The following is a 27,646-nucleotide window of genomic DNA, read 5'->3' on the forward strand; positions in this document are numbered from 1 at the left end:
CATACAAGAACCACCAGTTAGAGTAAAATAATAAAAATACAGACACTTTATTTTTTCCGAACAAAGTGACAAGGCATTTCATGCTGTGAATATCTAACACTTTGTTTTGACAACGAGGCACATATTTATATTTCCTGCTATTCTAGTCAGGGAATACTTCAACACAGTCTCAGTTGATTTAGTGCCAACTCAAGTCAGTCTTCCGACATTTGTCCAGGTAACTGGACCAAGAACACCTGGAGAAGACTTGTCACAAATTACAGTGATATTCTTTATTCTTTGAGTGGTTTTGGTTGGCAGAAGTGATGTTGAACAGACAGCAGGTAAACAACACACAGATCCACTGAATTGTAACACTGGGAATATTAAATAAACTGTGTCGTTTGATACACTTTCCTAGAGTAAAACCATGGAAACAACTTTGCTCTCCAGAATGTAAAACAAAGGAACAAGGGGGGAGAACACAGGATTGTAACAAACAGCGAGAGGGACATATACACAAAACTTTAAATCAGGATGGATTTCAGTAAATGGGGTGGAAGGAGAATTAAGTCTAAGGCAAGACAAAATAAAATTTGGATTTCAATTAACTAGCTGTCCATAGATTAGAAGGCAGTTATCTGGAGATGGTATTGAAATTAAAATAAACTCTATAGCCAGCAGAGGTTTCAGAAGATAAATTATTTTAAAAAATATGGAAAGAAAAGGATTTCTAACTACTAATACCATTTCTAGTCTGGTTGTCAGACAATCGGAAGCTTACAAATTGGGGAAGTATATTCTTTTCCATATTTCAACATAGACTAAATGATATACTCCTTAAAGGTGTCCATTTCTTACCTCCCTATATTTATTCTCATCCATAGCTTTCTGATTCCCTTTTTGTTTTGAGCAAAACCAATTGATCTTAAGTTAAGCATATCTTTGATGATAACTGATCACTGGTGTTATAATTATGACCAGTTACTGTAAATGTCAGTTCTTAATTGTCATCTACATGAGCCCCTAGCTAACATGATCAAGTTTTTGTGCCTCAAAATGATATGAACCCTATATGAACCATAAAGCCTCTTAGAATTCTAAAATTAGATGGTTCTAGGGAATGAGGTTTGCTTAGATCATAGTTTAATGTAGTTGAAATATTTGTAGCAAGTTCGTGAAAGTAGTTAGGATGAAGTCTGATATTTTGGACACTTACTCTTTGACATATTTGATAAATTATCAAAGGAATTAAGAGAATAGATTAGACTTTTAACATCCTAATATCTTAAGCAGAATTTCTGCCGTTCTGAGTGGTAGAATTAGGTATGAAAGAATTGACAGAAGCATTTAAGGAGAAAAACCATGTATTTTGTAAACAAACCCATCAGAGGTACATGATTATACATACTTTTTTTTTTTTTAATTAGCTTAATTAAAGTCTGGATATAGCCCAGGGTCAGAATCATCACAGACAAGTAGTCGTGTTAAAGGAACATGTTATTCACTCAATCAATATTTACTGAGAGCTAATGGAGTACAAAAATTGGGTCCAGGATCCAGAACACAAATATTCCCCAGTCCTGATTGACACGGAGGAGAATAAAAGGCAGCAATATAAGAAGTTGAAAGAACAGAAACATGAGGTCACAAAGTTTAGGTCAGTAGTCCCAGTGGCCCAACTATGATTTGGAAATGAAGCATAAAGTTCTCTAGCTCAGTAGGTCTCAACATGCATTTGCATCAGAATCACCTGGAGAGTTTGTTAGAATACAGACGGTTGGGCCCCTCCCTCAGAATTCCTATTTAAGTCTGGGGCAAAGTTTGAGATATTGCATTTCCTTACAAACAATCTTGTAAGATATGTGTCCATATCTCTATATCTATCTATCTATCTATCTATCTATCTATCTATCTATTAGTATAATTCCTTTTAAGGTAAATAAAATAAGGCTCAGAGTGATTAATATGCCGTATAATTCCTTTTAAGGTAAATAAAATAAGGCTCAGAGTGATTAATATGCCAAGCAAAACTAAAGGCTTGTTTTTATTAAAACAATGATAAGACATTATTTTCTGTGATATAGGAGGAAATCCTTTTTAAAAGCTTTTTTTATTCTTTGCTCTGATTCTACCATAATCAAGAACTTTTTGGATATGTGATGAGACCTACTGAGCAGAACTATCTAATAGGAAGTCTTTGCGTCTTATTTGAATAATCCATTTGGATCATATGTTGTGGAAGAGCACCGTGGCATTCTTATTAAAAAAACACCTAGTTAAATCAATACAAAACTTGTGGTATACTTCCCAAAAATAAACTGTGACATGGAACCGTGAACAAACATCAAAGACATTATTCTAAGCACAAGCACCTGCACATAGCATAATACACACTCCATGATAAGTGAGATTGGTGCCTAGCAAGGGCTGGTGATGGGGAATGACTCTGAACTTTCCGAGGTGATAAAAATGTACTATAGCTAAGTAGGCACAGAGATTACATGGATACATCCTTTTGCTGGTTAAGATGTGTGCATGTCAATTTACGTAAATTCTTCTGTAAAAAGAACAAGTGGTGCTGTGGGGTGTGAGGAGATGTACAGACAACACAAAAATAGTAGAATGTAGATAGTTGATGAAGCAAGGTGAGGCATAAGGAAAGTTCCTTCTGCTATTCTGTTTATTATGTATATATTAAAAACAAACAAATAAAACAAACTACTTGGATTTTTATTATTCTATACCCTTCTTTAGGGGTTAATTATCCTTAAAGTAATTAATAAAATGGTGTTCCTAAAATTGGAAAAAGACATAGATTTATATTAATTTGTCTAATAATCACTTACTTAACAGTATTATAGGGTATTAAGTCAGATTCTATTATTCACTTTGAATAAATTATTATTTGTAGTTTTTATTTACAATTTACAACCTGCCTTTTCCCTCCCTGCCCACAAAATTGAGGAGGGTTGTGTTATTTTTTTTTTAATGTGAATAAAACCATAAGACACAGAGATCTTAAGATAATTGCAAGAGGAAGGGATAAATGAGTCAGAAGCCAGTGGTATAAGTCAGTATGGTTAATCAGAGCTTCTTAGCAACCAGGGCAAAAAGAGATATACAATGAATTGAATCTTTTCATTTTCTGTGTATTTTATAGAGATTAATATGTGAAAAAGAGATCATCACCCCACCACACACACACACACACACACACACACACGGCACTGGCATGATACAAATACACTGGCATAATATTTGTAAAGGAATTTTTCATGAGAGTCCTCTATGAGTACATTAGTAATATAGTAAATAACGTTATTTATTGCGCTGATAGTTTTGCAACTGAGTCTAAGAATTCTGACTTATAATTTTGCCCCAAATGTTTAGTCATTTCATGGTTGTTAAAGAATGTAGGCAGCAAGGATGACTACTCTTATTATAAAAGTGTTTATTTAAGCAGGATTCTAAAGGAACAATGGAAACAGAAAATCATGATTTGGCAAATACCATAGAAATAATTGTAACAAAAAAAATCATTGATGAACGCTATTATTTATGAGGAAAAGTACGATAAGAAAGAGGATATTTAGGTAGCCTTATAGTATCTTCCTAGAAGATATCTATTAATTACAAATGGGGAAACAGAGTACCTCTATGGTAAAGACAACTGGCAGCTACCACCATAACCAAGAGATACAGGTTACATCATGAGAAATGACCCATACAGGCAACATGTACCTCTTCATATAATGCACTGAGAAGGGCACACCATTCCTTCTGCAGTATTCCTGCCAAAAATTTATAACCACAATCTAATCATTAGAAAATACTGGACAAGCTCAATTGACATTCTACAAAATATACTGCCAGTATTCTTCAAAGAGTCAAGGTAATAAAAGAGAGACTGAAGCACTGTTTCAGATTGGAGAGGATTAAGGAAACAAGGCAACTAAATGCTGCATGGAATTCCAGACTGGATGCTGGATCAGGAAAAGAAAAAAAAAGAGAGAGAGGGAGAGGAGAGAGAGAATTGGAGAAATCTGAATAAAGTCTATAATTGCTTAAAAACACTGCATCAATGTTAATTTTATGGCTTTGATAACTATAATACTATGTAAGATGTTAATATGAGAGAAGTCTGGAATAAGGTCATAGAGATTAAATATTCTATTTGAAATTTTTTGTGAGTTGAAATTATTTCAAAGAAAAGGGAAGGGAAGGGAAGAAAAGAAAAGGGACAAATAGGGAAGGGAAGGGAAAAAGAAAGGGAAAGGAAAAAAGGAAGGGAAAGGAAAGGAAAGGAAAGGAAAGGAAGGGAAGAAAAGAAAAGGGACAAACAAATAGAGAAGGGGAGGGAAAAAGAAAGGGAAAGGAAAGGAAAGGAAAGGAAAGGAAAGGAAAGGAAAGGAAAGGAAAGGAAAGGAAAGGAAAGGAGAGTATTCATAAAGTAGCTTTTTGATAGCATTGCAGCCCATTGATTTGTCACAAAAAAAGTTAGCTGTCATATGCAGACTCTTGAAGCTGAGGTGTTATAACCCAGTAAAGTTAGAGCATTTGCAAATGAGAGAGGCGGACTGATATTTTTGGTGATATAAATGGACACTTCCTAATTTTAATTTCAAAATTCTAATAATGAAACAATAGACTGTAAAAAATACATATCAATAAGGTCTCAAGGAAAATTCTTAAATGGATTATTAAAAGTGTACTTTAGGGGACAAAGCAGTAATCAGTAGACCTAACAAGATTTATAAATTATAACTCATTTGATTCAATTTACTCTTTGTTGGAGAGCTACTGATTACTCGGTGAAGTTAATACACATAGAGAGAGGACAAGTGGACTTGAACAAGATAATTAGAAAGTCTTTTGTAATATTTTGTACAAAACAGGGAAAAATTTTGGCAGAACACATGAAGAATAACATGATTTTTTTTTTTTTTTTGGTTACTTTAATTACTGACTGTAGTGTCATGGTTAATGGGCTACTATCCTGCTGGAAGAAGGTTCACAGAGCTTCTTCCCCAGCCAAGACTATATTAATGGACTTCTTGTCAATGATACATTGGACAGAAATTTATTGATGCAGGGAGCACTTGCCAAATTCAGTTGTCTTCTCTCTGCCACATGACCCCTCAATAACATGAACACAACTTATTGAGAAAAAGAAGGATGTTTGATGGAAAGATGGCCATTTTCTATGCTGCCAGTGACTGGCCAAATCAGTAAGATGCCTTCCTTTAGGGAGGCAGACAAGTGGATCACATTAACTCCATTCTTTTCCAGCATTATTTCCCACTACTCAAGTCACCTACCCGGACCCTGTGTACCCCTGGACTCTGTACGTAAAGTAATTACAGACACCCTAAAGCAGCAGGGATTTCATCCTTCCAGTTACTTGTATGTGTTTTCCACCTATATGGAATGTTTGTCCCACCTGGTATTAATTTATCTTTCAGTCAATCAGTAATAAGATATAAAATATGTTTTCTCTTTGCTAACAATACTGCAACTTATCCAGACAAAAATCTATTACAGACTTTTTAAAAAGTTTTATTCCAACAAAAGGATAGTCTATAACTTGAGCAGATAAAAATCATTTTTTGAATATGGAGTGGAGGAATTCTGCAATTTTGCTACCCCTTGATTAATTTAGCATGTACTTATAAATTAGAACCTGTAATGCTTAAAAGAATAATAAAGATTAACAGCACACTTACCCACACTTGGATAACCAGGTGTTGAAGGGTCTCCTCCTGGGTTCAGTGACACCATGAAGGTATCATGGCTAAGATTTGCAGTCTTTGGTAAATCACAAGGATCAATATATAGAAGAACACCACCAAATCCGGCCTTTTCCAACAAGGAAAGCTAAAAGAGGAGAAGAGAAAACTATTAAAAATATTATCATATGCATTGAAAGTACTGCTATTTCATTACTGTCTGTAAAATAAGATGACTCCCTCCCCAAAAATTACTTAATTAAATAAATAAAATAAGATGACTCTCTTTTCTGGTGTTTTTTGTTGTTTTTGTTGTTTTTTAAATGAGTAAGCACTTCAGATTTCCCAATTTTCAAGCCCAGTCACAAGAGTTATTCTCCTGGTCTCTTCCTTTTTTCCTCTGTCCCACCATTATTGTAGCAGTGTTCCTATAATGTCCGTATTTGATTTCAGTTGTCTGCACATGGAATTTTTCCCTCTCTCATTTTTAATTATCTCAGTAGATCTGGAGTCTCACTTTTATGAGATTAACAAAGGACCTACTAAAGACAAAATTCTTCTGTAAAAGAATTTTTCTGGCCACTATCATGTCCTTCCCTTAAAGCAGAAGTCACCTGCAGCATTTTGATATTATTTCCTAGAGGGTTAAGCCTGCCATACTAGCTGCTAATATGTTGAAATACTTTCACACCATTTGGCAAATAGCCACTGTCCTGAACCCTCCTGAGGGCTTCCAGTGTCCTAGTCACTCTGATCTGTGCTCCGGATATTCCAGTCATACCTCCCAGATACAGCAACCGAGGGATGTAAAGAACCAAGGGGCCTCTTCCTGAATGGTCAGTTCCTGCTCTGTCTTTGTCATTAAAGATTTTGAAAATAGTTCCTGATTACTTCATTTGAGATGTATCTAAAACAGATTCCTCTCTGTTCTTCGGTACACATACAATATGTAAGTATGATGGGAAAGACGAACTTGACATTTCATGTTGTTTCTGTTTTAACTTGCTAAATTAATTTTTTGGGTAAAGAGCTTATATATCTTAGTGTGACTTACCTGATGTGAAAAACAATAATCATAATTTGGTAATCCATGTGTTTCCCATGAGAGAGGAAAAACACTTAGGGGACACCGGAGAGGGAAATAATGGAGACTAGGAATGATTCCTGTGACTAGGAATCATATTAAGTGTAGGCAGTTGCTGTTCATTGTGTGACTCTAGTTAACACCTATACTTCACTTCCCAGTAACTGCTTATCTTATTTATTAAGTTTTACAGTGGATTAAGCAAGGCAGCAGCTGTGGGCCTATCTGGGCCCCTCCATGAGGACAGAATCATGCTTATCTTCTCTACCAACGTACATTTGCACTTAACAGGCACATAGTAGTCATTCACCAGTATTGTTAAATAAAGGAACAGACGAGAAAGATGCTGGTTTGGCACAGCAATGAGTCTTTAAAAAAAAAAAAAGAATTCTGAGAAAATACTTAGGATGTACTTCTTTTTTTGTTGTTTTAAAGATTTATTTATTTATTTATTTATTTGAGAATGAGAGAGAGAGTGCATGTGGTGGGGAGGAGCACAGGGAGAGGGAGAGTATCTCTAGCTGACTCCCCACAGGATGCACCTCTATTGGAAAAACAAAATAAAGAATTGTATATATAATATGGTTTTTACATAAAAGAAATTATACGCGGAAAAATACAAAAATACTTGATGTAAGTACATCACATTAATGGCATTTTTCAACTCCCTTAAAAATATTCTGTACTTTCCAATTTTTGAGTAATGAACAAAGATGTATTATTTAATTAACATATTAAATAAGATCTATTTAATTATTAATCAGAAAAAATAATTCTGAGAACCTAAGCAAAGAACAATTGATTCATATATTGAGTTATGATTTTCTCATCAGTGTTTTAATGAAGAGGGAGAAGAATTCAGGGACAGGGGAAGAATGAGAAAAGAAAAAAGAGCAAAGAATATGTCAATAAGAGGGCCGGATTTAAGACTGACTCTCCAAAAGCTCACACTGAAGTCCTTAGGGAAGGCTTCTAATATTTAGATGCTGAAATTGCTACTTTTTAAAAGAATGATCAATGGAATGATTTTGAATGTTCTGCTTACTATACAAGAATAAATCAAGAAAAATATGAACAATACCAGGAAGCAATTTTTAAATATTAAAAATTACTTTTTAAAAAATTATTAAAATGACTTATGATTATTAGAGAAAAAAGATATAGACAAAATAATAATAATAACAGTCCTGTAATAATAATAATAATAATAATAATAGCAATAGTCCTATTATCCTGTCAAGAAATAGCAAATGTTATTATGTTGGAGTTTCTAAACGCTTTTATTAGGGCTTAGACACATTTACACATATACTTACAAAATAAGATCACACACCGTAAATTTTGCAATCTATTTTTTCACTTAAAAGCACATACTAAATAAATATTTGTCCATGTTGATAAATATACTTCTATATATATTAATAGCTGTATACTATACATATGTGAGTGCTATAAATAATATAATAATAATATACAGAAAGCCTGAAATCATGCCATTTGCAATGATGTGGATGGAGCTAGAATGTATTATGCCAAGTGAAATAGTCAGAGAAAGACAAATACCATACAATTTCACTCATACGTGGAATTTAGAAACAAAACAGATGAAGATACTAGAAGGAAAAAAGCAGAGAGAGAGGGAGGCAAACCATAGGAGACTCAATTATAGAGAACAAACAGGGTTGAGGGAGGGAGGTGGGTGGGCGATGGCTAGATGGGTGATGGGGATTAAGGAGGGCACTTACTGTGAGGAGCACTGGGTGTTGTAAGTGATGAATCACTAAATTCTACTTCTGAAACCAATATTACACTACATGTTAACTAGAATTTAAATAAGAATTTGAAACAAAAATAATATATAGAAAGGCTATCAAATGCTATTTGATGAATCCTTGGCTGTTGGTTTTACAAATTTTCCATTTTTTATATCATACTTCAACAAACTTCCATTAGCTAAGTCACTGCACAAGTATATTTTTTCATGAAATATATTTCTACAGGTAGAGTTTCTAAATGAAAGTATTGCTATTTTTATGATTTTTGATAAACTATTTTCCCTCCAGAAAAGCTATAACAAGTTACATTTTTACTAGTCATATATCTGAGTCTTGTTTCCTCTATCACCAGTATTAAATATTACTTTTTAAGAAATATTGGCCAATCTAGCCAAAAATTACTTGTCCATTTTTTAAATTTACAAGTGAAGTTAAATTTATTTTTGTTTGTAACTTTGGCCACTTGAATATTTGGGTTTTTTTGAGAATTACCTGCTAGTAAAAATTTTTATGATTCCTGGGTACTTACATTCACAACCATATACGGAGTGTCACTTTGTGCAGGTAATACGCTGGCACTGGCATATGGAGGTAAGTAGGACAAAGTTCCTGCTCTGCTCTCAGGAAGTTCAGTTAACCAGTGGAATGATGAATAGTTTTCATCTTAAGTGTTAACCCCAATTAACTGGCAATGAGTGGCTGCCTGGGGAAGCATTCTGAGGCCAAGTTCAGGGTCAGTGAAAAGTGGAAAATGCCTCTATGAGATATGTCTGCCATGGACACAGGAAAGGAAAGTGGAGATTCACATTTTGTTGTTGTTGTTGACCCTGCGTTAGTGGGATAGTCACATTATCTTCAAAAATCTCTTTTAAAAAGGTCAGTACATGAACTATTTGACTGTTGAGAGTTTATGAAACCCAGTGACTTAGAATTTCTCATAATCAAAGGTAAAATGCTACAACTGCATATTTTGTTTCTTCTGATTATTTTTGGTAATATAGTGATTCCTTTTATAATCAATATATACCATGATATTTTTCTATACATGACAGCTCATAATGAGGCAATGCAGCTTAATAGTATGGTATCTTTTGAGAGTTGATTAATTCTCTACAGCCCTGAAGAGATAGTCCTATATGTGATTTTACCCCCTCTTCGCATCCTCTGCCTGTAATGGTTGGACCTGAGGTATACACTTCTCCAGTGTCGTCAAATCTGGTTCATGATGCTGTCTCTTGTTGGCTGCCCTAGGGCTCTTAAAGAAGTAGCTTAATTTGGTGACCTAATTTTAGAAATTATCTACTGCTGGATTTCCACTGAAGTTGGCAATTAGGAAACTGCCTATATTAAATCAGATTAAAAAAAAAAAGTTCCTCTGCATTGTTAGCATTGCATTTTGAAAACAGTGAGGTAGTGGTTGCCTAAAATATTCAAAGGATCATCTATTCTGGTGAGATCATATTCTTTAAAAATCCATTCAAAGGCAAGTCAATATAAAAAGGATGAAGCCAGCTGTCATTAGGTTATCTGCTTTTGACTGTCCCTGGGAGCACAGGTAAAAGTCGTTAGCCCTGCCCATCACCTTGCATACCTTCAGATCCCTAGGGTGATGATTATACTAGGGGTCTAATTCATGAAAAGAGAGGGCAAATGTAAGGCTTAGATTTTCTAATACTGAACTTTGATTACTCTCTGCTTCTCTCTCTCAAGTATATATGTGATAGGTTTGAGGTTCTTTGTCATGCTTTCCACCTTATAAACTAAAACAATGTTTGACATAACAGAGACAGTTAGAAATTGGAACGGAGACATAAAAAAATGATTCAAGCAAACAGTATTGAGCTCAAATGTTATAAGGTCATGTACAGCAAGCCACGGCCACTGGCTAGTATACTGTGCTGACCCATTAGGTTGTATCACCCTGCAAAGGCACCATTTCCTAATTTACACAAAGTACCATAGGAGCATGTTTCCATGAAAATAGTAATCATTAAGCCAGCGTCCTACTCACATAGTTTCCACCCTTTTATTTAGCTCAAAGATTACTAAGTGCTGAGCCAATACGATCCTCTCTTAAGTATTCAAGGGTGCTAAGATCTCAACATGCCTGAGATGTGTGAGACAGGTGCTGCACTAGAAACTGAGAAATGGTCAACAGTCATCCTGGGACACTTTTTTATTTCTATATGCAGAGCCAGTCAACTTCCTTCAAGCTAGGTCACGGTTCCACCAACAAAAGAGGCATCGTTTGAAGCAATTATAGTCCTCAAAGTAAAATTTTATTGTATGTTTTATCTCCAGGAATTCATAAGGATTTGATGGGTATTTTTAGTAGCACTAGACTGTGATCTGCTTGAAGACAGGAATGCTGTAGCTTTGTTTTATATCCCCAATGCCTAGTGTAGGACCTGGCCCCAAATGATTTCTCTATTGAGTTAATAAATAAATTAGTGAATGTATCAATGAGTGAATGAATACATAATGCATATAGGGACAAATGTATTACATGAATATTATTTTGTTTTATATTTCACACCCACTGGCCGGAAAACACGCAACACATTTTGTTTGTAGCTTTTTATGTATATGTCTGTTGGAATATGGATGTAAGTATTAAGCCAGCTTGCTTCTGAAATTAAAACATACATGCATACTCAACTAAATGTGTTGCTTTCTCCTTAAACTTCTATAAAAATGCATAATTAAAATAGAATTTGTTTTGATTTTTGTTTTATTTCATTTTATGTTTTGTTATCTGAGATAAGGAGTAGTAGAAACTAAGGCACTAGAATTTGACCATGTGAGTTTGTCTTGTTGACGGGGTCTTGCAGATAAAATGTCTCTGGCTAACTTCAAGGTGACTGATCCCATTTTTCTTGCTGTGAACCATATTAATACATTTCTCCTTGTGTATAGTGTATAAAGCTAGGTCCTAACAGTTGCCAAATAATTGCCTCTGAAATAAATGATACTACAAATCCATGGGCAGGATACAACAATCTTATTGAGCAGATCTTACAAAACTCAAAGTTCCCCCAAAACTGCTCATTCAGGGAGTAAGTAGTCTGGTACCTAAAAATGGTCCAACATAGGTTTATATCCCCATTGCCTTAATACTGGCAGCATGTGGGTGGCTGCATGATATTCATATATTCAGGGGAAAAAAAATCATTCAAAGGAGATCAAAGCCAGGAATCATGAAAGAGAAAGGACCCTGCTCTGATTCTTGTCACTTAACTTCTTCTCTTATTGATTTCTACTCTTTTCAATCAAAAAAATTTTTTTTCTATTCCAGAAGAAGGATGCTGTTATCAATTAGGCAATTCACTTCTCCAGTGTCTTCACTGTGAATTCCACAGCTAGACTTTAACCCGTCTACAGATGTTCCTAAGTTGTCAGTTCATCCTTTTGAACCCATTGAATGTCAGCCTTGGTTTTTTTTTCCCCCCCACTGGTTACAATGTGTGGAATCCCTCAACTACCACTCGATTTTGGAAGCTTGTGATTTTCTCCGTTATTTAGCTTCTTCAAAACACTGGCTGAGCACTAGAACCATTTCTCTGGCCTCCATAGCTAGAAAAGCTTTCTGAGTCTTCACGTGGAAATAAGAGCAAATATAAAAAGAGGGCCTTAGTTTTACAAATAAAATTAAGGCCCACTGTTATGGCTGACTTGTGTTACCCTAAGATCCACAAGTTTAATTCCTGACCTTCAGTATCTCAGAATGTGATTGTATTTGGAAGTAGAGCCTTTAAAGAGGTTATTAAGGTTAAATGAGGTTATACTGATGGACTCTAACCCAGTTTGACTAGTGTCCTAAAGAAGAAGAGAGACAGACATGAGAAAAGTGTGTACATAGAGAAAAGGCATATGAGGACACAGCAAAAAGGAGGCAACTGACAAGCCAAGAAGAAAGGCTTAGGGTAAACCAACTTGTCAACACCTTGATCTTAAATTTTCAGTCCCTAAAACTGTAAGAAAATAAATTCCTCTTGAAATTACCCTGTCTGTGGTATCTTGTTATAGCAGCCCTAACAAACTCATACATTCACATAAGGTCCCAAACGTTATACAGAGACTCAGGAAAATAATTGTGAAAAGAATCTAAGTCTTCTGAGTCTTTTTTTAAACCAAACCATCAAATACTAATTGCACATCTACTATGAGTCAGATACTGTCCCCAAAGTTATTTGTTGAATTTCATTCAGAATATCTGATATGCCACTTCAATTCCCGCTATGTAGTTGTTGCAGTTGTGACTCGGAAAGGCTAAAATGCTGATCCACAGTCAGAACTACTAAGTGGGAATTCCAGGGATCAAACTAGAATTTTCCAAATTCAAGTCCGGCAATCTTTCTGCTAAAGCACACCTTTCCTTTCAATTATATATCCATCCTTCACAAAGACAAATAGACTGGCTAAAGGGTGAATTTATAAAACACATAAGATTCTCTTCTGTGATTTGCTTTCTGAGAGGACACTGAAATCAATACTGTGTGAATTATATGTCTGTTTATTTAGATTGCTAAAAAGACCTGGATTTTTACAAAGTACTGTCAGGGGGATTAATATGCATTATAACAGAATGTGTTAAGGATTCATGGCCATAGTAACAGAAAAATAAAAATAAACTTTAATAAAAACCCCATGAACCTAACAGTTCATAGCACATTCTTATTCATGTAAATTGCATGGCTCTGGCATATATGAAAAATAAAAATATTGGACACATAATATGTGATCATTCCTTAAGCAGATGTTTTGACTTGAGGGCTTAAATTTTATGTTATTTGTTCTTCTTGAGGTTGTTCTCCCTGTTAATAGGTTTGTTGTTTTGCCCTTTAATTATGTATTGTATTGTTAGTATACCATTAAAGAAATTTGTAAGAATCCTCTTTGCTTTGTTATGTTCAGAAATAAACTCACCTTCCTTTGTTAAAGAAAAAAAAAAAAAGACTATTATGGTGAGGAATATTCACTGTAATCAGGCTGAGTATACCCAAGGCATAATCACAGCATTCTTTTTTGATTTCACCGAACACCTCTACTTGGATTTCAAATTGCTTTACTTAATGTAGCCAAAGTTATTTAAATAATTCTAGTGAGATTAATAAGAAGCAATGACCTTCTGCTTTTGTGAAGAAAAAACTTGAAGTTATGCAGAAAGTTAAGCTTGCTGTCAAAATTCTAAAAAGAATAAAAGGAAACCTCAACTTTTATCATTTTCAAGAAGGAGGGAAGGAAGGAAGGAAGGAAGGAAGGAAGGAAGGAAGGAAGGAAGGAAGGAAGGAAAGAGGGAGGAAGGGGGAAGGAAACATCTCCTACTTTGTAAGGTATCCTCGTATATAACATTTTTATTTCACTTTAAACTAATGTCTCATTGTCCTTGTGCAATTATTCTCATTTCACAAATGAAGTAATCATGAAATAAGTATGACTAGATCATGCCATATAGTTAATAGCATATTCAGAATAGAGAAATTTATTTTCTTGTGCTTTTCCCATTAAACTATATTACTTCCAAGTCATGAAAAAAAAGTAACTTTGCAAATTTCTTTCCATTTTTTAAAATTCATATTAAGTTATTTTACAACCTTTATAATGTTTGCTGATAGCAAAAGCCTAATCTTAAAAAAGAATTTAAATTATGGTATCATTTTTCCAACTGTAGCTTCAAAATATTGACAAGAATACTGTATTTTATTTATACATTTCTTATCTTTCCTATCAGTAATGGAGCCACCTATGTTACATGGGTCCATTATTCTAGGTTCTAGGTTGAGAATACAATGATAGAGTGGGGGAGAGCAAGTATTAACCTACATCATTTTATTTGCAGGGAGAGGGATTTGAGATTGAGATAGGAAACAAAGTGTTCTGGGGTCTTTTCCTCTGTCAAGGAGACTCATGATTTGAAAACACATCAATTTTTCTACCATGATTTCATTACTTATAGTCAATATTGGGGGAAAATACACAATTGGTATTAGTAAATAAATTGCTGATATTACCAACTATATATGCTTCTTTTCCATCTGTAGGCATGCTGTTGCTCTACCAAACAAATCATGTTCAAAGGGGACAAAAAATAATAATTTTTAATGTATGTTTCTAACTTAACTAAGAACATATTTAACTAAAGCCATAATGGGGAGAAACCCATGGATAATAAATACGAATTATATATCTCTAAAGATAGCACAGAAATTTGTTATTGTTTGGGTTTATTGACATAAATAGTTTTCTGATGTTTCACTGTTTTAAAGAATCCATATTCATAATTTCTATATCCACTGCCTACAAAAATTAGTTCTTTAACAGAAAATTAGATAAAGCTCCCAATTTTATACACAAAGAAGGAAAAAACCTAGATATATATTTGATATTCAATGTTTTCTTAATTTATAGTATTTATAGTATATATATAATATATACTATATATATAGTATATACTATATATATAGTATATATATAGTATATATATAATATATAATTTATAGTATTATGGGTTATCATATAAACATTAAAAAAATAAAAAAAATAAAATAAAATTTCTGTATGTAGTTTTTTACCTGATATGCATATGTACATGAATGGCACTAATTAGATGTATATGTATATCAGGTAAAAAAAATAAATAAAAACACCATATATATGTAGGTAGATAAGATAAAATATAAATATATATACAAGGTATATATATCTTCTCCAAGGTGGGTGGATATGGAGAGAATATATGAGGAAAAATTAAATGAGTAACATAAAGGAGGATATTTTGAATTACTTTAAAATTTCACCATAGAAAAACTTCAAATCTTGGACTACTTGCAAGTGTTATATAATGTTCTAAGTTGTTAGAAATACATCTGAATTTATGAAGTTGTTTTGCTGTAGCTTGGCTTACAAGCAACATGGCAGATGAAAAGGCACTGAACTGAGAGTAAGCGGTCTTGAACTGGACCGGCCATTAGGCAAGGGATGTTGGGCATGACACGGAAAAGCTATACAGTTCAATTCTCTCATCCATAAAAAGAGATGACCTCTGCCCTGCCAGTCACACAACATGACTGGCAGAGTCAAAGGAAGTGGTCTGTCTGAAGGGCTTTGAAAGTGTGAAATGCTACATAATGTGTGAGGTTGTTTTGTTTTGGTGATGAGAAGGAAGAAGACGAGGAGGAGCACCGGGTTGATCACTGAAAGGATGTAATTTCTCTGCACTTTTCTGGGATAGAGAATGGGATTAAGGAAGAAAAAAATCCCCAAAACTAGTTATCCTGAAAAAATGTTTCTTAACATGACATGATGAAATTTCATAGGTTTATTTCCAAAAGTAACTATTCCTATGACTTAAATCTACTCTTCCATTATCTTTAACTTATTACCAGTCTCAGTTTGCCTTTTGTTGTATGTTAGAGGGCATGTGAAAAAAAAAAAAAAATTCTAAGATCCTCTCAGTCATACATTTTTCTCCAAACTGCATTAGTTTTTTTTTTTAATTTTTATAATTCTGCTACTTGAAATATTAGTTTATATCTTTTAAAATTATGATAATGATTACTACATTTTCCTTACCAATCAAGGAACCATTGTTTTTGGTACCTTCTTATTGATTTTCCCCATTTAAAAAAAAAAAAAGGCAATCTAGTTCACTGAGACATAATTTCTCAACTCCTCCTGAAATTGATTTATTTAATTATATAAACCTGAGATTTCAGTCAGGCATAGGACAAGTAACCAGAAATGAACAGGTGAAGGATGGTCTTATTCCCAGGCATGCTAAAGGATTACATATACATGGACATGGATTATTTGTAGTTTTTTTTCCCCTAGAGAGCAAATCTGAGAATTCAATAAGAATAGAAATAATTTCCACATTATTTTTTCTAATGGCACTAATTAGAAAGATTTACAGTTGCCAAAGAACAGGCTGAGTGTATGTCTCTTGTCTAGGCAGTTAATAGATCACGAGTTGGTGTCTTTACAATTCTGTCTGGCAAAAATTGAGAAGGCCTTTTTATAGCACAAACGCATCAGAGGTCACAGAGTTTCCCCTTCCCTGGCTCAAAAAGGCTTTTGATTTTCTTGAGAATCACCATGTCTTTTGGAGGAAAAAAAATTACCTATATGTACATTTTCATTCAGATTTTAGATTTTTTTTCAAGTAGATAAGATAGCAAAGGTCCATTCTGACTCTGAGTTACCTTTTGAAAACTATATTAACTATTCAGTCTACCTGCTACATTTTTCATTGCAGATGCCTAGGAGTTTCGTTCAAAGTATTATTTCAGTGTCCTATGTCCCAGGTGACTGCGGCATCCTCTGCAAACTTCCCCCAACTCCTACGACTGTATTAAGACAAGACTCTGGGCAGAGAACATATCCAGTTTAATGCCTGAGTGCACAGAAATGAAGGAAAAAGATAACTTGCATGTATAGTTCTCAACTAGCCCCAGTGTGATGAGCAGTATTAGATTACCACTGAATACACAACACACACACACACACACACACACACACACACACACACAGGTGTGAAAAATTGAAAAAAGGAGAAAACATTAGCATAACTGATTTTATGGTTCATGGCTTCTTTCCATGCAGGTTCATCAGAATAATCTCTTTTTCCATGAAAGAATGGTTTCCTATATAGAAATGTCTATTCCCTAGGAATATACCTCTACACTTTATTAAAGCAGTAATATTAAGTGAATGATTTTTAGTCAATATCTACCTTTCCTAGGCATTTCTAGAATGTTTAAAAGCTATTGTGCACCTCAAATGGGAGTAAATAATTACTTTACTTTGTTTTCTCTTTTAATTGAATAAGTTTTGCTCATGTTGTGATAACAGGTTTATTTGAAAGTGAAAGTAATTTGTTATAGAACAGCAGCTTTTATAAATGGAAACTTCTACAACAGAACATTGTGAGATGTTTAAATATTAACCAGACATATTGTTCACTCTCGACACTAAATTTTAGAAACTTAATACAAATTAAGTACATACATTATATTGCTGGGTCTTGCTTACCAGTGCTAAGAAATCCAAAATGTTCAATTCTAATTAAAAATGAAATTGAACTGCAATTCCCTGGGAACAAGGGCTGATCAGACTCAATAAGCTTTACTTAATTTATTTCAGAAACAAAATAATTGAATTGCTCATAGACAAAGAAAAAAATGCTTACATTGTTAAAGAAATACATGCTTCCAAATCTTTTGCAATTCTGTTTTCTAATATTCACAGTTGATTACATATCCCATATATATGTTTCAAGACACTTAAGGGTTTAAGAATATGCCAGATATTTTTATTATTCACAACTTCTATATGTATGTTTACTAGGGCTGCACCAAAAATTACATCCTTGAACTTTCCCTTTTTTAATTTTAAAAGATATAAAAAGACTATTATTCTTCATTGTAAATTTTTTACTTGAGTTAGTATTTAAAAAAACAAAAACAAAAACAAAAAAACCCCAAAACTTTCCCAAATGCTTGACTAACATCATTTAATTGTCACACCACCCTGGGAGATTTTTAAGATTGTTCTTACTATTTTTCTTATTTGTATTTGGTTTTTGTTTTTTCAACCTCAGAAAACTGGCTCAGTGAGGTGTTGGGACTTTTCCATGGTTATATTGCTTATAACAGTGAAGATGGAAACACTGGTTTTAAACTAATAGGAAAAATGGAAAAATAAAATAAACATGAACGAAGAGTATACTGTTGGACAAAGAGTGGGTCGAATTATCCCATGCTCCCCTCTCTTTGTGTTTTCAATTGTTTCATATAAGGATTCAGTTTGAGATCACAATGGTCCTAACACGACTAAGCCCAGAAGGTTCAAAATGGAATGGCTCCCTCATCCTCAGAAAGGGTGTTCTTTGGATACAAGGTTGGATTAAGGAGCAATGATTCTAGAATAATCCTAGACAGTATCTCTACCCAGCTCTGGACTTTTGTACAAACAAACAGTGCAACAATTGGAGTAGCCAAACAATGAAATAAGCACGAATACTTCTTCAGGAGATAGAATTTATGCAGGAGAAATGTCCATCCGTCCGGGAATTCATAGAAGTCACCCAAGCACTGGGCAGACGTTTTATCTAAATCTACTTCTCATAGTATTTTCCTTGTTCAGCTCAAATAAATAAGATGAGATAAATGAAATGATAAATGATAAGACTTTTAAACGGGCTTATGTAAGACAAGGTCATCATCATAATTAATCCTGCAGTTCACTTTTTATTAGATCTCAAAAATGTTTAGGAGAATAAAAAAAAGTATGAGTGTAATAAAGTTGGATGAACACAACAATTCAGAAAATAGGGGAAAAAAGATAAATAATAAACATTATATACAATGAAACAAAAATAAATAAAGCATATAAATTTTTACACCAAAAAAAAAAAAAAAAAACAACCAACAGATGAATCATCCCATTAAAATCAGAGATGTTTGAAAAGGAACAAAACCTTAGCAATATGTTGTTTACAAGAAAGCTTTTTGAAACAAAATAATAAAGATTGAAGGAAATGATAAGCAAATAGGCACTTGGCAAATAAAAAAATCTAGAAGAGGCAAATTCATATAAAATATCTGAAATTACAAGCAATAAAGATTAAAGATATACCCCATGGAAAGACAAAAATAAAATCAGCAAAATAGATAAAGGATATTCCACAAACCTGAGTGTACTAAACAGCATAATGGCAAACTAAAACTATATTGAGAATACAAGATGAAATTCTAAAAATAGACTTACAAGGGGGATATACTTCTTTTAGAATTGGACAAATTCTAAAGCCAAAAATGTAAAGATATATAGGAAACAAATAATTAAATAATGAATTTTATGAACTTAACATTTTTTCACAGAGCTCATGCACCCACAAATAATCATTTTACATGAACTTTGTCACAAAGAAAATCTTTCAAAAACTCTAAAAGCTGTATTTGTATTGGTGATATTAGTTACCACAATCCAACCAATTAGAATGAATAAAACCATGAACAGAATTAATTTATTCCTTAATAACTAGAGATCACAGAACAAATGAAAAGCATCAGGAACACAATGAAAAGTAGAATACATAACGATTAAACTTTTGTGGTACAGTGAAACGTCTATTCAGATAAAATCTTATAGTTTCTATAGTTCACATATAGCTTACATAGGAACTTGGTTTGCTTTTTAATAAATTAGAAAAAGAAACAAAATTAGTTAGAAAGAGGGGATTATTTCATTTAGAAGCAGAAAATAATGAAATACAAAACAACAGAAAATCATATACTTTTTTTTTTTTTTTAATTTTTTAGAGGTGGGGGAAGGGGCAGAGGGAGAGGAAGGGGAGAATCTTAAGCTGACTCCACACTCACAATAGGAGGCTTGATCTCACAAGCCTGAGATGGTGACCTGAGCCAAAATCAAGAGTTGGAGGCTTAACTGACTGAGCCACCCAGGCGCCCCTAATGTTCGGATCTGAAGAAGTATTTGCACATTGAAATATCTGCAAATATTAAGTATGGAACAAATTTATCACAACTGACAGCAAGTTGAAAACTGTGGCATCTGGATAAATTAAATATTTCGTAAGCAGCCTGACCATGTCCCTGGACTCAAATCAGACAAAGTATCCAGCAGCGGAGCATCTGGTCCTGCAGCTGCTCGGCACACCCTGTGAGTAGCAATGAACACCGGCTTCCCTTGGAAACTAAAGAGGAGGCTGCCAAGGGGAAGGGCCTTTAATAAAGCCAACAATGGACAGAAACAATGCCAAATTAATATAGAAATTAGTACAGGCATGTGCCATTTTGTCTCAATTACAAAAGTCAAATCTGCAAAGAGGGGAGTCATACCAGACTTTAATAGAGGGTGGTGATTTTTAGATATTTAAGTCATAAACATTAGGGCATACTTGCACATGTTTGTAACCTCTCTGGATAGGAGATAATGGAAAATAAAGGAGGGTCGGTTTCTTCTATCACTGCACGGTTGAAGAAAAGGAGATTACTCACTAACAAGTTCATTTCTGCAAATCAAAAAGCTCATGACTCCTGATTTTGTGACTGACACTGATGTGAAAGGAAGCAGACAGGCGCTGATAACTCACAGGGAGCAGCCTGTTTCTCTTNCCCTTTCTCCCCCAGCCTGGACAGACAGTGATATTTTTTCCTTAGTGAACTCATAGTGAATATTCATTCTTTAAAGTATTAAAGGTAAAATAAAATAAGAAAATTGTCATATGAATTTGGTTGCATAGGTCTATCTCTGATCTTTCTCTCATCTTAATGTAGACAAATAATTCCTATGCTGGGAAGCTAGCCACCAAGACTGCCCTTGGGTTACTAACATACAGTTTTACAAGTATTTCAGGAACAGAATGAAAAGCCCCATACTAACCCCACTGCTTTCCATTGCTGTCATACTGGCTTTATAACAACATCTTGAATGGGGTACAGTGAATCAATGCAATAGATAAATCATAATATCAAATTATTGAGAAACCACACCGTTTCAGAACTGTGACATTTTTCACAGAAACGTTTTTCAGGTCTTATCGGTGACAAATATCTATTGGAATCATTGTTATTATCTAGCTTCTTCGGCAGCATGAGCTCTAAAGAAAACATAAAAATGGGAATGGAGGCCAAATCATTACACTAGGAACATTGTGTGGGGCAGTTTAAGAAAAAATATTATAATCCAATTTCTATATAAAATCTTAAAAGGAAAGTAATAATATATGACATGAGATTATCTGATAAGGAGACTTAGGTCAGGTCTTGGTATACATTTTAGGGGTTAAAAAGCAGAAAAACCTGGTTAGGATCTGCTATATGGGAAATGGTTTTCTTTATGATACTTTCCTTGTTCATACTATGCAAATATCCAAAGCTTCTTAAAGTAAGAAGCTAGTTCCGGCAGCCTTAAAAACTACATGATTGTTTTACAACCTATTTATTGGTCACTAGGCTTTATCTTAAAAACTAAGAACTACCATTTATTATTTGTCCATATCTTGACTTATGCTTCACAGTCGGATCTACACAATGCAGAAAGATGGGTGTTTATTACATACACACACACACATTTTATATGTACACACATGTATATGTGTGTGCAGAGATTGAGAGATTGATTGATTCGTTCATTCATTCATTCATTAACATTTGTGGGTAAAATTTAAGTACCAGACCTACTGTCCTAGTATTTACAAAATCCCTATGCTACAAGACATTTTCTTTCTTTTTTTTTTTTTTTTAAAGATTTTATTTATTTGACAGAGAGAGACACAGTGAGAGAGGGAACACAAGCAGGGGGAGTGGGAGAGGAAGCAGCAGGCTTCCCGTTGGGCAAGGAGACCAATGTGGGGCTGAATCCCAGGACCATGGGATCATGACCTGAGCCGAAGGCAGACGCTTAATGACTGAGCCACCCAGGCACACCTACATGCCATTTTCTAACATAGTATATCAGAAAATTTCATGTTAAAGTACAGGTAGTTTTAGTAATACAACATATCAAATATATTAAAAAATAAATCTTTATCTTTCTTCAGTGTATGTTCCATTAAGTTAGCCTACATATGGGGATAAATTTACATATTATTTGCATTTCCTTAAAGGAAGTATATATTAAATATTACATACTTCAAATAGTAAGAAAAGTTCACTGAAAAAGTTTACTACTCTGAAGAGTGGCTACTGAATCATAATTACTATTCTAAAATCTCTTAAGCCCCAGCTAAACTATCATTAATTAAGGCAGACAAATAAAAATGGTCTAAAATTTAATCTGCTGAAAAACATAGGTCAGTAAAACAAATGTTTGCCTTTGATTCATTCTTTTTTTTTTTTTTAAGATTTTTATTTATTTATTTATTTGACAGAGAGACAGCTAGCGAGAGAGGGAACACAAGCAAGGGGAGTGGGAGAGGAAGAAGCAGGCTCGCAGCAGAGGAGCCTGATGTGGGGCTCAATCCCAGAACGCCGGGATCACACCCTGAGCCGAAGGCAGACGCTTAACGACTGCGCTACCCAGGTGCCCCAACCTTTTGATTCATTCTTACCCATTATTCACTTAAAAAAATCATGAATTTACTTCTTTCTCTTTTAAGTATTACTTAATTCCTATGATATTATATGGTCCAAGCTATACTTCCTTGAATATTATAGTAGTCAATAACTTAGGCTTAGCAGGAGAGAGGAAAAAATAAACTTAAAGGGGAATTATAAATTGAATAGCTTAGAGTGCTTAAATAATTACCCACATTAAAAAATAAAAATATTTCTTGCTTCTCTTAAGATTGATTACTGCGTACTGCATCCCTGTGATCAAATTCATTCTATACTTTATCTTCTTAAAGTAAATTGAACTATCCCTCATGCCTCTGGCTAACAGCTGGTGAGTCACGAACGTAGGTTTAATCAATTTGCAGTGTCCCCCACTGGAAGGGGCAACTGGATTTACCGTATCTGCACATCTTTCTTGTATTTTGTCTCAATTCAGATTCAAAGCAAAGAGCCTCAGATCTTCAGACTGTGAAAGCATCAACATTATTGAGTAATCCACAATAAATATCCACTGCGACTGGCATCATAATTTATAGCTAGATGCCATTCTTTACTTAACAAAAAGGGAGGATTATTTTGGTCCAGTAGAACTTCATCATTCACATTCTTCCTGGTATATACATCAGTAGCTATCAATTCTGCCAAAATTCTGTATTTCAGTAATTATTTTTTTTCCTTTTTTTCTCTTCCTCACCCATCCTCATTATATCAATAGACTAGATCACAGCTAATTAAATGTGCTTCAATATGAGTTTTCATATTCAGTGAATCAGAAATATGTAATAGAGAACTTGGAATGAACAGTGAGTTAAGAATGCAAAGGAGAAAGACAGCTGCATGCATTTTTATGGTATCTAAGCTGTTCCACAGACTTCGTTGTCATTACTTTGAGAGGATAGACTTAAGATTTAACCCCAATAAATAAATATATAATAACACAATTTTACTTGCACTTAAAAATGTTCCAAAATATAGCCCCAAAAGTAATTTAAGGGAAACACAAAGATTTAACAAAAGGATAAGAATAAGCAGTGATTTGCACCTCATTAAGATACAAGGTATTCCACAAAAGTGCACTTTCCATATAAATGAAAGTTGATCTTTTAAGTCCTAAAACTGTTTCCCAGTTAAATTCAAATGATTCAGCTTTATCCTGATTTAAATAAACCCAGTATAGAAATAGAAATGCACAGAGAACAGGCTCAACCTTATTGAAGGCCAGGCCTTTGGAGAGGAAACAGAAAAGCTGGGCTGAGAACCAGGGTGTCCAGCAGAATGGAGCAGGGGGTGGGGGGCGTAGTGGGGGGGAGCAGGCAGAGAGATGTGAAAATTCTACAGCCTTCAAAACTGAAAAGTGGACAATACAAATCCCATAAATAGGAAGCTCACAAAGAACACGAGGAATTTCCTTTGTATTTGCTCCTTTTGTGAGATACTTGCTTTAATGATCAAAGAAAATTATGCATTATTAGAAGTCTGTTGATTGAGTTTTATCAGGTTCAGGAAGAACAATCTGCATTCTCCACAAAGTCATAACTAAGATGCAACAATCAGAGTTCGGAAACGGTAAAATTAATGAAAGCATCCACGTAGGAATATCATGTCTGAGAATTAATACTAACAAGACAACAAAACAAGCTTCCAAGTCCATCTAGCCCATTGCTCATTGAGGTCACCCAATGCAGGTGTTTTACCATGTAGGGGAGGAAGAACTCCCTGCCCCCTTCAAGGTCCTTCTAGCTGGACTAAGAATCAAATTGACATGAGACAGAGTAACAGAAGAAAATCAAATTTAATTTTGTATGTACCAGGATTCCATACAGACATGGAAATTCCAAAGACAGGCAAAATGAGGTATGTATGTCCTTCTGAACTCAGGTGAATTGGGCAGGGATCTGTGACTTCAAAAGGAAGAAATGCAATTCACAAGAAGATATAAAAGAGTAAATGTTTGGTAAACAAGTGTTTGCTGATCCTTCAGAAATAATGGGACATACAGGAGTTTGACCAAAAAGGCCTTACTGGTTCCTCCCTGTCTACCGTACCTAGTGCACAGTAGAATGTAGTCATCTGTGATGATAGCTCTACTCCTGGAGCAGGTCCTCTAGCTAAGTTCTTGTCAAGCAGTTGTGGGGGAGGTAAAAAGCTTTTCCTGAATCTGCTGGGTTTTGATTGCTTTTTAACTCAAAATAATCTTCATGCTAATGTGGTCCATCTTGTCTTCTACAGCCACAAGTTAATTTTGAATGGGCAACAGTTACATTAAAAACCTGTATAAAGCCCAAGAAGAGAATGTGGAAAATTCAGTGGTTGGATATGAGTATTTCACTGCTTTCTCCCCTCATCTCTTGTTTGTAGAAGTTATGAAATGGAAATGCATTATTCATTAATTCAGGTGTCATTCAGCATGTACTTATTCGGGGGTGCTCTATACAAGCATTGTTGTAGGGTCTGGGACACAAGAATTAGCAAAAATTATGTGCAATTATTTCCAGCCACTTTTTCAAAGGGAGACAATGTGTTCATAGGCATTAAATTTTCAGAATCCATCATATGTGACTATGCTAGATTTTTACATAAATTAAAATAATATTTTTAGGTACAATGGAAAAATGTGTACATTAGTTTGCTGCAAGATAAATTACCCAACCTGCACTGTTATAAGTATGTGCCACTGACAGAAATACAACAAAATCAAATCCACAAGTGAATATGGTAATATCAAGTACCAGGCAAATTTAATGTGAATTACCCACGGTTAGTGAGTAATACCACAATAAAGTTATATCTAAAATGCAACAAAAATGACTAAACATTGGGGAGAATGTGATAAAGGCATACTCTCCAAATTAGACAAATAGAAAAAAGCAATTTTGTCAGATAAATCACTTTTGCTAGTATCCAATTGCTCATTCATAAATGCTTCTCTATAAAGTGGTTCATGAACAACATGAGGAAGTTTTTAGCAGTCCATGGTGAAAATTGCAGCTTAAAATACATTCTTGGAAACAAAACTATATTTTATTTTGGGATTTTATTCTGGTGATTGCAGCTGATAATTTGTTTTGATACACTAACATGGTTAAAAAAAAAGCAGTACTACGTTGAACACTTAATTTTCTGTCCTCTTTTTGCTGGAAGCATTGCTTTGGAACAGAAGTCAGCAAATGTTTTCTGTAAGGGCCAAATAGTGAATATTTTAGTCTTTGCATGTCATATGGTTATTGTAACTGCTTTGCTCTGCTGCGGTAGCACAAAAGGAGCCATAGACAATACCTATGGGCCAGTGATTGTATTCCAATAAAGCTTTATTTGCAAACACAGGATGTGAGACGGATTTGGCCCATGGCCAAAGTTTGCCACTCTTGCTCTAGAGCCCTTCAGTAGCCTTTTATGTAAGCCTGGCTGAGGGGTTACTCAAGAGCCCATATGGCCATTCTAAGTCATCTGTTCCTGTTCCTCCCATGGACATCAGACAACCTATCAGTCATAAAAGGTAGCAGCTTCCTCCCTGAAGCGTAGAGGATGAAGTCACTCCATTTCTCTTGGTAAAACTCTGAGAGGCAGCCCAATGTACATCCTCACTCAAATTCCTAAAAAAATTCATTACATTATTTTTATTATTTAGCATTTATACTGTGAACACATTCAAAATATATTCTGGAAACTTACAGAAGAAATTCTAATGGGACATGAAAAATAAATACAACTTCCAAGAGAAAGATAGAATATTAGTTTTCTTGGTCATTAAATCTGAGCTTCCTATTGGCCAGGGTAAAAGAAAAAAAAAAACACGAGACTATATTAGTGACTTTCAAACAGCAGGTATGTATGTATACCCTGTATATATAATTATAGCTTAATAAAATTGTTTGCTAAAAAGAAAAAAGGGGGAGAGGGTATATCAGAGTTACTTAGAAAACTGTTTAAATGCATACATGCCTAAAATTTGGTTTAGCAAATCTGTGCTGAGACTGAGCTGTTTTGAGTCTTGAGATAAAGTGCCTTCATGATGTGTATAGTCGAATGCAGAATTTCTTACAGGAAATATTTTTGGCATTTCCGCAAGACAGTTTTTCCTCTTGTGGGATTGTTCCACCCTGTGCAGACTGCAGAATCTCTGTCCCTGGCCATTTACAACCTGTAGTGCCTCTTAGCCATTATGACAACCAAAAACGCTCTACATATTTCCAAACAGATGCTGGTTGTGGGCCATTGATCTAATGAATACAAAGAGAAGTTAGTTATGGACTGTGTCCTCAGAGGGTATGGCAAATTTAGTATTATAGTCAGGGAAATGATACAGATAGGAACAGGGTTTTTATGAGAAAATAGAGAAGGGATCCCTAATCGGGCATTTAGGTTAAGGAAAGCTTCCTATGACAGCGGGGACTACACCAACTCTGAAAGCTTTTGGTCCACGGGAAAGTGCTTTACAAACAGGGACGCAACAGTAGCAAAGACACAAAAGTGGGACCAGCGTGGCTTTGTATGAGGATTATGATCAGTGATTTTTGATTGATGAAAAAGTATAAGGCAGGAAATGATGAGTGTTAAGGCTGGAAAGTCAAAAGGATTAGTTATGGAAGTCTTTGTATGACCGCTTTAGGACTTCAGATATTTGTCCTGAAGATGTTTGAGAATCATGAAAGAGGATGTGAGCGTGGGTGTAGGAAACTGACAGACTTAAGCAGGGAAGCATCATTGTCAGACTGTGACATCATTGTCAGACGGAGAATGCTCTGGCAAGAGCATAGAGATGATGTGTGAATGAAAGAGGCCCGGAGGCAGGGAAAGCTGCACTTGCAGAGCAGAATCACAGCTGGGGAAGACAGGAAGTATTAAAGTCATGGTTTAAAGTTGTAAGCCTTGATAGCTTTTTTTTACTGGGGCATGAAGGAAATGTGAAGAATCAAGGTGACGTACGGATTTCTAACTTGTGCAAGAAGGTATATTGCTGTAGTCCACATGGGTGAAAAAAATACAGAATTGGCAAGGGTA

The 27,646-nt window shown here is 34.6% G+C and overlaps 1 protein-coding gene across 2 annotated transcripts in view; it reads right to left on the bottom strand.

Annotated features, from left to right (window-relative positions):
• Positions 1-27,646, bottom strand: part of NAALADL2 (N-acetylated alpha-linked acidic dipeptidase like 2) — a 1,239,935-nt gene that overhangs the window by 430,509 nt on the left and 781,780 nt on the right. For both annotated transcript variants that reach the window (XM_008705318.2, XM_008705320.2), the window contains one exon: positions 5,706-5,856. In XM_008705318.2, coding sequence (XP_008703540.2) covers positions 5,706-5,856 — 151 coding nt within the window. The remainder of the gene's footprint in view (positions 1-5,705; positions 5,857-27,646) is intronic.

The sequence above is a fragment of the Ursus maritimus genome, unplaced genomic scaffold, assembly GCF_017311325.1.
Source record: "Ursus maritimus isolate PB19 unplaced genomic scaffold, ASM1731132v1 scaffold_4, whole genome shotgun sequence".
Lineage (NCBI taxonomy): Eukaryota > Metazoa > Chordata > Mammalia > Carnivora > Ursidae > Ursus > Ursus maritimus.